A 15,332-nucleotide genomic window follows, 5' to 3' on the forward strand; every position below is an offset into this window, starting at 1 on the left:
AACAGTATTTTTCGTCCGTGTAGAAAGTCGGGCGGGCCGACTATATCATACCCCAAACAACACCTACTGAATAAGTAAACATAAGCATTTATGGGCTATTAATAAAACAAGTTTACGAGATATAGTGTATTTCCGCAATTAAGACAATTAAAGGGTTATGGGAGTTCTATCCAAATCTGAACAGAAATAATTGATATTTTTCAAATACAAAAGGTGTTAAAAAGTATTAGCCCGCGCTAAATATAATAAGATCGATTAATGAATGAGGGTATTCGAAAAAGTTTCTTCATAATTTGGTGCCACATATATACACGGAGGAAAAAGTGTGTTTTTACATGTTTGGATACGAAAATAAGATGTTTGGGACAAAAAATTTAACACAATATGTGTGGGTACAAGAATATTGTGTTTGAAAACTAGAATATTATGTTTTTAATCGATCTTTTAATATGTTACAATATAATCTCTTTACGTGAATATTTTTTTAATACAAAAAATGTTACACAGGAAAGTTATACTAAAAATGGTACTTCCATTACTTGCCGCGGAAAAATATATTTTTACAACATTTAAAACATACATTTGATGTTTTCATTAACATTAAATTTAATACCAAGTTTTTAACCTACTCGAATTAGAAAATTTTATTTCCAATTTAATGGTTGTGGTGGTCATCAATACGTTTTGTTTAATTGGTACAGAAAACTATTATTTTTCATTTCGAAGATAATACACAGCAATAGGCATTATTCCCCTATTTTTTACTATTAACGATGTCTTTGCATTTAACCTGGAAATTAAGTACAAAATCTAGAAGTGATTGGAAAAATAATATATGTGCACCCATAGAAATGATTGGTAGTGGAGACCCACATAGTGGAGACCCACAATTTTTAATTGTGTGGAATAATTGTTAGTCATTTATATTATTTGATGCTTTATATAACCAATAAAATAGCAGTGTGACCAAAAGTTGGTACACACGACCAAATATTGGTCGTTATTTATAAATTGAAGTAAGCAACCATTTCTATTTATTCCTCCCTGTTGTGGTAACTGATTTATTTTTCCAATCTATCACCAAACCTGATTGAAAGTCAGTCTAGCAAATAATTGGTTGTGCTTACCGATTTGATAGTTATAAAGTGAAATGGTTGCTATGGACTACTAATATTTAGACAACAAATAATTTTTTTTGTTTCGTTATTGAGAATTTTTATAGAATAAAGTTTATTTAAGCCAATGTTTAATTTAATTCAATTGATTATATGCGATGTGAATTATAAGCTTGTTTCTAATTCTGCAGTTGCATTCTCAAGAGACAAGTAAGTATAAATATGAAATTAAATTTTTACTTCTCACGGCAGTTTTTTAATTTTTCTCCAATTTTATATAGATGCTATATCTCAATAGATACACGCAAAGAAAAAAAAAACGTTTAGAAAACGTGTACCGAAAACGTTTTTCTTTTGTTAGAGTTTTTTGAATTGCTTCGAAAATTTTAAACTTTTATCACCAAAAAAATTCGTTTGTTACAAAATTTTTATTTTTTCAATAAAAAAAGTTATTTTTGAAACAACAACGCAGTCCATTTCGTTTATATCAAACACTGTTCTTTTACAGTTCAAAATTTAATATACTACAATGTAATAATTAACATTTTTTCGGAATCTTCTGAACATATCTGGAATATATGTAAAAAAAAAAAACAAAAAAACTTTGGTCGAAGCAGGGATCGAACCCACGACCCTTGGCATGCAAGTCGGACGTAGCAACCACTGCTCCGCGGTGCCAAACTACATGTTTGTTTCTGTTAAATAAACTTTGTTTATTCGGTTCGTGGGCGCCGCAAGCTATGCTATCTAAATATAACTTATATGGATATTTATCTATTGATGACCATAACAGCTACATAGCTCAGGGATTAGTGTGTTGTTTAACAAAGTGCATGGTCCGCGGTTCGATTCTCCGTCCAGGCGAAAGGTAAAAAAATTTAAAAAATTTATAAAATCGTATAATTTCTTCTACATTGTTGGTATTACAGGAAAAGGTGTTAAGAACTAAAAACCTCGTGGATGTGAGAAAGATGTGAGGGAAAATGCAATTAGCAAGAAAACAATGTTTTTTTTTTTGAGTTTGTCTTTATGAAATCCTAGAAAAGAATAAACGTTTATCACAAAAAGTATATACTTTTCTTCCAAATACACTTCCTTACAGCGAAAAGCAAATGAGAAACGAACTTTGTTTGTCTAAAATTTCGTTTGGGAGGAAAGAATTATTTTTTTTGCGTGTATCTACTATGATGAAAACCTGACATGGTATGCCGCGTGAACGCGACTTTTGTGATAGGTACAACTAAAAATAAAGTGAATATTTGTAATAAATATTTGTTATTTTTGCAGCCTTGCACGTCCATGACATTGACATTCCTCAGTGGCTGCCTTTCTGTGGTATAGTACCATGTACTTTTAATTTGTCGTATATTTAATATTTCCAATGGTTACACGGTTATGGTTATATCTTTATTCAAATAAAGATAATCTAAACTGAAATTTGCTCATTATTCTTATTTCACAAATGGTACCGATAGCAAAATATTGGTTGTTCCGTTAAATTATCAGGTAGCTACGCCAATATAATTGTCAATTGGTTATCACAACCAATTATGACGGTTTTATTATGATAGTAGATGCAACCAAATAATTCGGTTGGCAAAATAATTGGTTGTCCCAACAAATTTGTTTTCTGTGTGTGAATGCAAACATATATAAATTTACAAATTTCGAGTAAACATACATAACAGGTTGGCTGATAAGTCCCCGGTGTAACAAAGAAAACACATTTTTTTTTGTCAAAATTCGTTTTTATTATTCAACATAGTTCCCTTCAAGAGCGATACAATGATTATAACGACCTTCCAATTTTTTGATACGATTATAACGACCTTCCAATTTTTGGTAGTACTCCTTCGGTTTTGCCTCAAAATAGGCCTCAGTTTCGGCGATCACCTCTTCATTGCAGCCAATTTTTTTCCCTGCGAGCATCCTTTTGAGGTCTGAGAACAAGAAAAAGTCGCTGGGGGCCAGATCTGGAGAATACGGTGGGTGGGGAACCAATTCGAAGCCCAATTCATGAATTTTTGCCATCGTTCTCAATGACTTGTGGCACGGTGCGTTGTCTTGGTGGAACAACACTTTTTTCTTCTTCATATGGGGCCGTTTTGCCGCGATTTCGACCTTCAAACGCTCCAATAACGCCATATAATAGTCACTGTTGATGGTTTTTTCCTTCTCAAGATTATTCCATGCGCATTCCGATAAAAATTATTCCATGCGCATTCCAAAAAACAGAGGCCATTACTTTGTCACCGGTCGCTGTCCACTCAGCCGACTGTCGATTGGACTCAGGAGTGTAGTGATGGAGCCATGTTTCATCCATTGTCACATATCGACGGAAAAACTCGGGTGTATTACGAGTTAACAGCTGCAAACACCGCTCAGAATCATCAACACGTTGTTGTTTTTGGTCAAATGTGTGCTCGCGCGGCACCCATTTTGCACAGAGCTTCCGCATATCCAAATATTGATGAATGATATGACCAACACGTTCATTTGATATCTTTAAGGCCTCTGCTATCTCGATCAACTTCATTTTACGGGTATTCCAAATCATTTTGTGGATTTTTTTATGTTTTCGTCGGTAACCAAAAACAGAGTTCGGAAACTCATTATCAAGCCAAGTTTTTGCTTCCACCGTATTTTTTCCCTTCAGAAAACAGTATTTTATGAAAACACGAAATTCCTTTTATTTCATTTTTTTCACAATAACAAAAGTTGCTTCACAAAAGACGCTCTATCTCACAAACTAATTGACTTACAGACGTCAAATTTTGACACTAATCATTTGAAGGTTGGTACTATATAAAAATAATATGCATTTAATACTAGCGACGCCATCTATGTGTCAGACCGGGGACTTATCAGCCAACCTGTTATGTTGTGACGTTTTATTCAGAGAGAGAGAGAGAGAGAGAGAGAGAGTATAGAGAAAGAAATAGAGATGGAAACCGGGAGGGTTGACGATAGATATCAACATAACACAGCGAGAGAATCAAAAGAGAGCAATTTCTGTGGAACTGTTTGTATGTTCTTTCGGAAAACCGTTTTATGAGTTCATTTCGTTTATTTATTTTTTATTTATGCGAATTTCCTATACAACAAGATATAAATCTTATAATTATAGCATAGGAATATATATTGATTAAGTTAGGTATACATTTAATATATAAAAGTAATACAATTTATATATTCTCAAAGCAAATTAATTGTAACAGTAAAATTCTACGTATTCAAAAAGTAGTTATATATTTTTGTTTTGAATTGATCGTTTGGCTATGGGCTTGGCATGTTTAGAAGACTTCGCCAAAAAATTGATATACTTAAGTCAAAATATTATTTAATTTGAATATTAAAATGAGTATTCGGAAAGAATATACATTCGGAACCAAGAGAATATACACTGGGAAAAAAGAGCATGCACTCAAAAAAAATTTACTTGGATCCAAAGATTTTGACCTTCCCTTAGGATTTTGGTATTTCTCTTTTCGCGGTTTATTAATAAAGGTACTCACGTACAAACAAATGCCAGTTTAAAAATCTAAATTATAAAGAATAATTCAAAGTAAAATTTTTTTCTTAAATCTTAGCCTATATTTGAAGCGTTTTTATCTTAAATCTAAAGTTTCAATATTTCAGTTAATTTAAAGAAAATTAGTCTTAGTTCAAAGACATGCGACTTTAACAAAATTTGTGTCCTAAATTTAATGAACAAAAATTTTTGAAGCAAAGATTATGAACTTTATTTTAATAAAAATTACATTTTTTAAAGAAATTTGTCCTAAATATTTTGTGAATTTCGCATCCTAAAATTTAGGTTGCGTAATCTTTAATATCACGTACATTTTTTTCAGTGTGTGTTTTGTGTTTTGTTTCTCATTTTGGCAAAATTTTTTTCTTGGTTTGTCAAAACAAATCGGAACGTAGGATGAGTAAAGGGTGATACGGTCAAAATTTGGTCAATATAAACTTGACGTATTTCTTTCAATTTTGCATTTAAAACACCTGAACACCCCTCATTTTGACGTTGTGTGTGTGTAGAATGTTGCTCCTATTTTGATTTTGGAATTCACTCTTCAGTTGTCAAAATGCCGTCCAAGCAAGAAGAGCAGCGTATCAAAATTTTGCTCGCGCATCGCGAAAATCCGAGCTACTCGCACGCAAAGCTGTCAAAATCGCTAAAAGTTGCCAAATCAACCGTTACAAATGTAATTAAAGTGTTTTGGGAACGTTTGTCGACAGCCACGAAGTCTATATCGGGGGGAAATCGAAAACCGGAAGCCGCTGAGACGACAAAGAGAGTTGCCTGTAGTTTCAAGCGAAACCCTAACCTCTCTCTCTCCGAGATGCCGTAAATAAGCTGGGTGTATCGTCTACAACCGTGCATCGAGCCAAAAAACGAGCCGGACTATCGACTTACAAGAAGGTAGTGACTCCAAATCGCGATGATAAACAAAATACGACAGCCAAAGCGCGATCCCGGAGGCTGTACACGACGATGCTGACGAAGTTTGACTGCGTGGTAATGGAACCTACGTCAAAGCCGACTACAAGCAGCTTCCGGGACAGGAGTTTTATACGGCAAAAGGAAGGGGAAAGGTAGCAGATATTTTCAAGTACATAAAACTGTCAAAGTTCGCAAAGAAATATCTGGGGCCAAATCACCGCAGTCGAAATCGAGTACTTCGTCATCGTAATGTAGTTTACGCGGATCACCGCAGTCGTTATCGAATTGTTTCTACTCGAAGTTGAACACGATAGGTAGCATGCTATCGAAAACGAAGTATGTAGTGATTTTTGAGCAGAAAAAAGGTAAACAAAAAGAAAAAAGTTGGTGAAAATGTAATTATTATTCCATTTTGGCAAAATACATTTAAGAAAATATAATATTACTTGCATTTAGGGAATCGGATCAAAGAAAGGAATGCTCAGTAGCCGCTTCAAAAAAACTTATTTTTTCAAGAAACATATTTAAAAGCTTCTTTTGACATATGAAAACGTCTTTTAAATCTATGGATGTTAAAAACACAATTTACTCTTACTCTACTTCAGGCAATTCTAAAGGACTGATTTTGTCACGAATATTTTTCCTTATTAATGCCACTTTGTACTCATCGTCTGAATCCGAAAACGAGGAAAAAAAAACACTTGGATTCATAATATATTTTTACACATATATTTTAACATACAAAAACAATATAAATATCTCAGAAATAACATAATTTGATAACAAAACATTATTTTGAAATTCTACTCTCTTTTAATTTCTTATTACCATATGTTTACAGCAATGTAAAAAAAAGTAGTAGACAAAATAAATTACGATCGAATGCGGTGATCCAAAAATTTAATACGATCGAAATGTTTCTCTATACGAAACAGAACTCGATGACGAATGCGGTGATTTGGCCCCTGGTTTGGCAAGCCATCTGTACCTGTGGCTTCAAAAATAGCATTTTCATAGCTTCCGGGACTGTCAACCAAGAAATTTACGTGAAAGAGTGTTTGAATAAACGTCTGCTGCCTTTCCTGAAGAAACACGGTTGTTCCGTACTGTTTTGGCCGGATTTGGCATCTTGCCATTACGGTAAAAAGGTCATGGAGTGGTACGCCGCCAACAACGTGCAGGTGGTTCCCAAGGACAAGAACCCTCCCAACACGCCAGAGCTCCGCCCAATTGAGAAATACTGGGCTATTGTCAAGCGGAACCTAAAGAAGACCAAAAAAACTGCTAAGGACGAGCAGCAGTTCAAGGCAAACTGGCTTTCTGCGGCGAAGAAGGTGGACAAGGTGGCTGTACAAAATCTGATGGCAGGTGTCAAGCGTGAGGCCCGGCAATTCGGATTTGGAAAAGCGAAAGCCTAACTGAATATTTTCCCTGAATTTTATACTAATTGAACTTGAAAAAGAAATTTAATTTGATTTTTTAAATAAACGATTTCACCGATTTACACGCGTTTTCCCTTGACCAAATTTTGACCGTATCACCCTTTAAGTCAAAATATTCAAACAAAGGAAATTACAAAAAACAGTGGAAAATACAAACATTACAAAGGGATCTTCATTTAAAATAACGAAAGGGCACTATACTCTTTTTAGAATTGGGACGGTAAAATGAAAAAGGAGGAAACAGTGAAAAATTAAACAATAAGATTTATAAAAACAAAGTTTAGTTCCTCTTGTCGGATACTTTCAAAAATAAAGGCGGACATAAAGTGCAAACATAATATGTTTGCACAGTACAAACAATTTTTTATTTGAACAAATTCTGGTTTTTGATGGTGTAGGCATCTGTGACCGTCTCTTCAATCAGTCTCATTAAGTCTGGAAGAGACATACTCTACGCTCTGTCTACGAATTCGTAAAACGCAACTCTTTGTAGTTTGAATATACGGGGATGATAATTTTACGTTTTGCGAATTCGAAAACCAGAACATAGGGTATAGGGCATGTAGGCATCTGTGACCGTCTCTTCAATCAGTCTCATTAAGTCTGGAAGAGACATACTCTACGCTCTGTCTACGAATTCGTAAAACGCAACTCTTTGTAGTTTGAATATACGGGGATGATAATTTTACGTTTTGCGAATTCGAAAACCAGAACATAGGGTATAATATTATCGGGAAAACATTTTTGAGAAATGATCACGCATTTCAGTCGTAGGTCATGAACGTGGAAAAAAGATACAAATCCGATGTACTATTTTGTTTGTATAATCTTAGAGTGCAACTACACGCAGAGAAAGAATATGACTACCTTAAATATGTTTCAAGAGCAAAATGTTATTTTTGGACGGAGAACATGGAACAGTTTTGCTGAAAAATGTTGTTTTCTTGCCAAACATAAAATGCTAGCCGAAATCAGATACAAAATTTCCGAGAAAATAACACCGTTGCGATCAGCGTTGCCAATTTAGCTCTTTTCCCGCTAGATTTGGCTTTTTTTGAAGACGTTTAGCGGGAAAAAAATGCATTTAGCTTTTAGCTTTTTTCTGGCTTTTTTTCATGACCCTTTTAGCTATTTTTGGCTTTTTTATTTTCGACATGTTCCTATTGAAATATGGATAAAACTTCGTTTTTATCTAAGTCTTGCTGCCAGAATAAAGTTTTCCGCATATTTCAAAGCTCAATTGAAGCCTTAATAATTATTCCAGCCATTATGCGGGCATTTTTGCAGCAAATACACATTGTTGTAAAGTTTTTTCCTCGTATTCATAAAAGTTATCGTAAACTTTAAATCTACTATTACCATACAAATTCCTTATATAAACTGTCAGTAAATTATTAGGAATATTAGGAATAATAGCATTTGACTCGTTTATCCTTTTTATGTTATTATATTTAATACGTATTCTAAAGTTATTATGATATTACTAAATTAAAATAGTAGATGTGAATTGCTTTGTACACTGAAAAAATATTGTCATGAGGCCAAAGATTTCATGTCTTTAAAATACGAACGCGAATTTTGGTTATAATAGCATTTGTGAATTTCTCTTATATGTTATAAACTGTTTTCATTGTCCAAAAGCCGATAAAATGGTTTTGTCCTTATAGTTAAGTGATTCAACGTAAAAATGGGTATCTTTTCATGAAAGAAGGCTAGGGTCAATTCTAAAAAATTCTTAAAATTAATTAAATAGTCTTTAAATTTGTGGAGTTTTTGTATCTTGACCACAAACCAAAATAGCGTTCAAAAATAGAAGAGGTTTTTTAACATTTTATTTTAAAAACGTATACACAGAATAATTTCTACTTAAAGTCGAGTCTGAATTTGGAAATTTAAGTTGCGTTAGCACGTTTTTAAAGCACTGTGATAGCTCATGAAGAAAAAGCTGAAAAAAACGAATATATTCAAATTTGACTCTGAATCAATACCAAAATCATTAGTGTACAAAATCTTTGGAACCGAACATAGAAATAATTAAGGAAATAAAGTTTTGAATGTGGTATTATTTTTTTAACATCAAGAAAAATGCATTAAAAAATTCGTAGTGATAGGATCAAAATAAATTTGCTATTTATTAATGGAATGGATTTACATTTACGAAAATTGGACAATAGGTTTGTATGGGAAATTTTCGAATAAAAGTTATTCAGTATAAACTTGCAAGACAGTTAGAATGAGTTTTATTCTCTTGGGTAATATTAGGAGAAGTGTACACGTTCACGAATTAATCATTAATTCAGTTAAAACGAAAGATATTGATATTTTCTAATGCAGTTCTATGTGACATTGGACTTGTTGATGATTAACCAGCTGATGATTGCAAGTTTACCGGGAAAAAAGTTTTTACTAGGAAATATAAATGAAGGACTTCCAGTAAAAATTTGTGATAGTAATCAAAATGTATCGAGTACGCAAACAGAGCTAATATGACATAGATTTTCTTACAGTCTCACAGAAATGAAAATAAAATGAATACAATTAAAATAATATGCATTTTAAGTGAAATAAAGCCTTTAAGTTTGTTAAATTTCAATCAAAAATGTGACTTTTGATACAAAAAAATTTAGCTTTTTTTCTAGCTATTTTTTAACATTTTTTAGCTTTTTTTTGACAAATCTAGCGGTTTTTGGTGAAACAATTCTGGCAACGCTGGTTGCGATACATATGTTACATTTTCCCCATCAACAAATAACATTTTGCTCTTGAAATAGGTTTGAGGTGATCATACTCCTTCTCTGGGTGTAAGACTCTTGCTTTTGACTCCGAGCAATGGTCATGGCAAAGGGTCGCCATCTTAGACAATTAGACCACTTCCACACATTTTTGTCACATCTTTGAACAGTATTACATTGAAACAAATACGATATTCTTATACTTTTTGTTTGAAACCAATTAATATCTTGTAAACAAAATAACCATGCTGCTCTTGTAGTAATCATGCCTCAAAATGTACAAACTACAGATGGGTAATCATTGCAGAATATTATGATGTACTTACAGTCTTTCCACATCGGCAGATATTTTACGTGGAACTTGGGTAAGTCCACGATGCGAACAGTCAACAGTTAATCCATTGCATGAACATACTCTAGGACATCTCGCTTCACTAATAGCACCCAAACTGGCACCAGGTATATGTATTCCAACGGAACCACCTCCAAATGGTTCGGAGAAAACTGATGTTATGATATTGCATTGCAGTACTGTATATCCTAGCAATATCCGAAAGAGCAACCAACGAGGAGAGATTATTCCAGGTTCTCTCCTTGTGCCTCCTTTATACCGTATAGGGGCTTGGTAGCACGACATTGTTGTTTCTGTACATGGGCTAACAATTTAACGCCGTTCTCCACTGACCGTAATATAGCGTAGTTAGTCACGATTAAAATAACACCGCTTCTTTTCAATTTTTCACGGTGATCTTTCGCGTATAAACTGTGCTACAATTTTCAATTTGAACACACTTTTCACAATAATCTTCACAGATGAGTATCACCAACAGAATTCTGTAACATATTTCAATAGTGATATTTAGAAGCCACTTGTTTGAATTCGATGGTGGTTTTGTATATTTTTGGTGTAATTAATACCTTTTTATGTGATGTTGTTATTAGAATCTTTTTGTTTTTATTTTTTGTTTGGAGAAACGCGAAGTTGAAACGGAGCGATCGACACAAGTCTCTTTACACGACCGACGCATATACACACTTTACGTACACTAACATTAAAGACATAACAATTTCTTCTTTTGCCCTTAAGCGGACAACGCTACAAGTAATGTCATGTAGTGGGAGAATCCTAACGATACAAGCAGCAACACAAGAGAGAGAAAGACTATGTTAATGAGAGAATGTGAGAGCGGATGTTTGTCAGTGAAACAATTGGTTATCAAAAGAAGACACGGCAACCCAACGATCTGCTTGCTGCTCAATGTGTGTGTGTTTTTAGAGATGGAAAGAGTAGGTAGTCATAAGAAAGTTTTGTTTGTAGTTGTTTCTTTTGTTGACGATGGTAACATCAAAAAATGATTTTATCCGGGCGGGGAATGACCATTTGTATGCCCTTAAGTACACGTCAGAGAACATCTGGAATTAAAGAAACAAAAAGAAAGAGAAATTGTAGTGGATTAGATATACAAATATGTGTGCATACAATTGTGTGGGTAAATGCTCAGCCATGTACAAACATTCTTGATGCTAAGTCACCTATTGGTGCGAGTATACGTGATTATTCACGAAATGAAAAAGGCCATGGTGGCCGCGTAAACCTCATCAGCAAAAAAAAAATATCACATCTCTGATCAGTTGATAGCTATCACAAAAAAAGACAAAATCAATTGATATATGACGATAACTCTTCCGAAGTTCGCCTGCCCATTTAAACTCAATTTGCAAATTGTCTTTGTAGTGTCTCGAATATTCTTATACATGCGTATATTTTCTATGTACCCAGTGACAAATTTTAGATACTGATTTCCAGGCCGTTGTCCAGAGGACAAACAGTCCGTGTATGCGAGCATGGGTAATGTGAATTACCCCACATTGACATGTCAATGATGGGATTGAAAGCAATTGACGTTAAATCATTTCAAGTCAATTTGAAGAACATCAACACAACATGTGCTCGATCTGCCAGCTATGCATCTAGCCCTGCATTATGAAGAGGGGGCATTTATTAATTTAGATTGAATTCTCAGAAGATACAATTTTCATCAGGTCTATGAGCAGTAGTTTCATATTCTGAAGAAAACTCGCTTAAGCAATGCATATGGCCCGAGCAATAGCTTAATTAATTCAAATTAGCAATCCTCCATAGGTAATTGTTAAAGTAGTATATAGATAAAAAAATACTAAAATACTTCCGGCTAGATTAAAATGTTCGTTAACACATAAATATGTATGTCCAAGATTTAAACCTACTTAAATTTAAAAAAAAAAAATAAAAATGACACAAGAAGAGTAGAAGCACCAATGTTATGACAATACAGAGGCAGATATAGAAGATATCGCAACTCACGAAAATTTCCGTGACTGTTGCATGAGTTTAGAATGTGGTCCAATAGCTTCTACGGTCCGATTCTTCCCGATTTTCATGATTTCATACATAATGTGGCATTCGGATTTGAATATAAGAAGGCTATCCCATTCATTGCTAAGAGAGAAGATTACAAAATCAAAATATATTTATCTTGTAAAAATAAGTTTGTCTGCTTATACGCAACCGTTTTATGTTGACAAAAACAAACAATGCAATCACCTGATCATCAAAGAAAACTACGATAATTAATAAACTTGGAACTTAAACCTGGAACTTCCTTCACATCCCTTAGTTGAAGAAGCATTACTTAAATGAATGAACATAATATTTTTGCGTCACAAATATAGTTTCGTTCTCTAGATGCATTACGAAATTTCAGAACTCTACACGCTAAAAATAATTCTTTCCTCCCAAACGAAATTTTAGACAAACAAATATCGTTTCCCATTTGCTTTTCGCTTTGTGAAAAAAGTATATACTTTTTCTGATAAACGTTGATTCTGTTATAGAATGTAAAAACAATTTCATACAGACTAAAAACTTTTCTGACTAATTGCGTCTTCCCCCACATCTTTCTCACTTCCACGAGGTTTTTTAGTTCTTAACGCCTTTTTTCTATAATACAAACAATGTGGAAGAAATTATTTGATTTTAAAAATTTTTAAATTTTACCTTTCGCTTGGTCGGAGAATCGAACCGCGGACCATACAGTTTGTAAGCCAACACTATATCCACTGGGATAACAACATACAATTATCGCTATAGCCACCAACGCACAAGCAACACAAACAGTCATGAAGTTATATTTATAAAGCATCGTTTTCGGCGTCCACGAGCAGAAGTTGTTCGTTGCTTCGACCGAACACCAAGTATTTTTTTGATCAAAAATATAAATTTTGTAACAAAAAATTTTTTTGGTGATAAATGTTTCAATTTTCGAAGAAGTTCAAAAAACTTTAACAAAAGAAAAACGTTTTCGGTACACGTTTTCCAAACGTTTTTTTTTCTTTGCGTGTAGGTATTTAGGTCGGTCACATGGTCCCATACTGCATAGTGGTATGAATACTTCCATTCGAGGTATATAAATCTGAGTCAATGCGAGCTATTTTTTGTTTGGTTTGTGGAGAAATGTATGTCGGGCGGTATATACACTGAAAAAAATATTGTCGTGAGGTCAAAGATTTCATGTCTTTAAAATACGAATACAAATTTTACTTAGCATAGAAGACGCATTTCTCTAAAATAAAGCTATTTTCCTTGTCCAAAAGTCGATAAACTTTTCAATGATGTCGTATTGTCCTTATAATTAAGTGATTTGACTTAAAAATGGGTATCTTAACATGAAAGAAAAAAATTATAGGGTAAGGTCAACTTGATTTTAATAATTCAGAAAAATTCTTTAAATTTAATGAAATTGTCTTTAAATTTGTTGTCTTTTTGCATCTTGACTACAAAGCAAAAAATCGTTCAAATATAGGACATGTTTTTCAAAACATTATTTTAAAGAAGTTTTTTACTTCAAACATAGCATAATTTCTACTGGAAGTCGAGTCCTAATTTGGAAAATAAAGTTGCCTTTAACTCGTTTTTAAAGGACTTTGATAGCATATGAAGAAAAAATCTGAGAAAGCGAAAAATTTAAATTTGCGTACTATATTTTTTATTCCTTTTTTACTGATTTAGTTTTCACTCGAACTTAGTACTCACCTTTATTCTGAAATAAAAGTTTAAAGTACAAAAGTGAAATAAATTTTAAATTTTGTGCTACAAAACAGTTTTTGGTGGTGTAAGGTTAGGTTAAAGTGGCAGCCCGATTAAGATTCAGGCTCACTTAGACTATTCAGTCCATTGTGATTTGGTGGTGTAAAATAAGTTGTGATAAAAATCACATTTTCTTGCTAAATTTAATGTTTGTCTCATATTGTCTGGAGAAGAATTTTTAAGTTGGAACTAATTGACTTCCATGTATCGTTGGAAATGTTTTGTATTTTAACTTCTACTTTTATTTAAAATTAACTTTAAGTTCTGTTGCCACTGACGGACTTATCACATTATTTATTTATTTATTTATTCTCTTGATATTAAATTCTTATTGAATCTAAACATTTAATTAAATACAATTACTAGAATAATATATTGTTTAGCTTATTTCAAAAGTTTTTGCTTTCTGGTCCGATTTGGATGCTCAAAATGATACAGATTCTTAAGAGTGTGTCCAAGATTGGTTCATGATGGCCTTTTTATGGGGTGGTTCTACTAAACCAGGACGTGTCCTTTGGAATGAGTCCAAGTTGGGTCTTAAAGTGTAAATTTGCCCTGCCAATGTCAAAACAATGTTAAAGTGACCGGTCCCTTCCATACGATTTGACCAGAACTGGAACTGGTCCATACACACCAGAAACTAGTCCAATACTGATCCTGGGGTTGATCCGTTTTCCCTATGGAATTAATAGAGCTATGCCCAGTGGTAACATAAGTTTTGAAGTTAACTTCATTTAAGAAACAAGATCTGTCATTTTTTTGAATGCGTTTCGATTCAATTTGATCTATAAATAGATATGCTTGGCTGTAGGCATAATTTGTGTAGTTTGTTTACCTGCACTGAAAAAAAAGCATACTCGGTTCCAAAGATTTTGTCTCTACTTTAAAAAATGTGGTATTGATTCCGAGCCAAAGAAGCGGAGAATACAAGTAAAGATGCTTTTATGACACAATTCTCTTTTAAATTTAAGTTTTGTGTACTTGCTTCTAGGAAGCAAATTTTAATTTTTCGCTTTCTCAGCTTTTTTTCTTCATTTGCTATCAAAGTCCTTTAAAAGCGAGTTAACGGCAACTTTACTTTCCAAATTAGGACTCGACTTCCAGTAGAAATTATGCTATGTTTGAAGTAAAAAACTTCTTTAAAATAAAGTTTTGAAAAACATGTCCTATATTTGAACGATTTTTTGCTTTGTAGTCAATATGCAAAAAGACAACAAATTTAAAGACAATTTCATTAGTTTTAAAGATTTTTTCTGAATTATTAAAGTCAAGTTGACCTTAGCCTATAATTGTTTTCTTTCATGTTAAGATACCCATTTTTAAGTCAAATCACTTAATTATACGGACAATACGACTTCATTGAAAAGTTTATCGACTTTTGGACAAGGAAAATAACTTTATTTTAGAAAAATGTGTCTTCTATGCTAAGCAAAATTTGTATTCGTATTTTAAAGACATGAAATCTTTGAC

At 33.2% G+C, this 15,332-nt stretch overlaps 1 protein-coding gene across 1 annotated transcript in view; it reads right to left on the minus strand.

Moving 5' to 3' along the window:
* sli (slit guidance ligand) overlaps nucleotides 1-15,332 on the minus strand; it is a 183,202-nt gene that overhangs the window by 63,832 nt on the left and 104,038 nt on the right. Inside the window, 2 exon segments of the mRNA XM_075313673.1 lie at nucleotides 10,063-10,570; nucleotides 10,655-11,149. Of these exon segments, the coding sequence (XP_075169788.1) occupies nucleotides 10,063-10,373 (311 nt within the window). The 5' untranslated portion in view covers nucleotides 10,374-10,570; nucleotides 10,655-11,149.

The sequence above is a fragment of the Haematobia irritans genome, chromosome 5 (assembly GCF_050003625.1).
Source record: "Haematobia irritans isolate KBUSLIRL chromosome 5, ASM5000362v1, whole genome shotgun sequence".
NCBI classification, from domain to species: Eukaryota; Metazoa; Arthropoda; class Insecta; order Diptera; family Muscidae; genus Haematobia; species Haematobia irritans.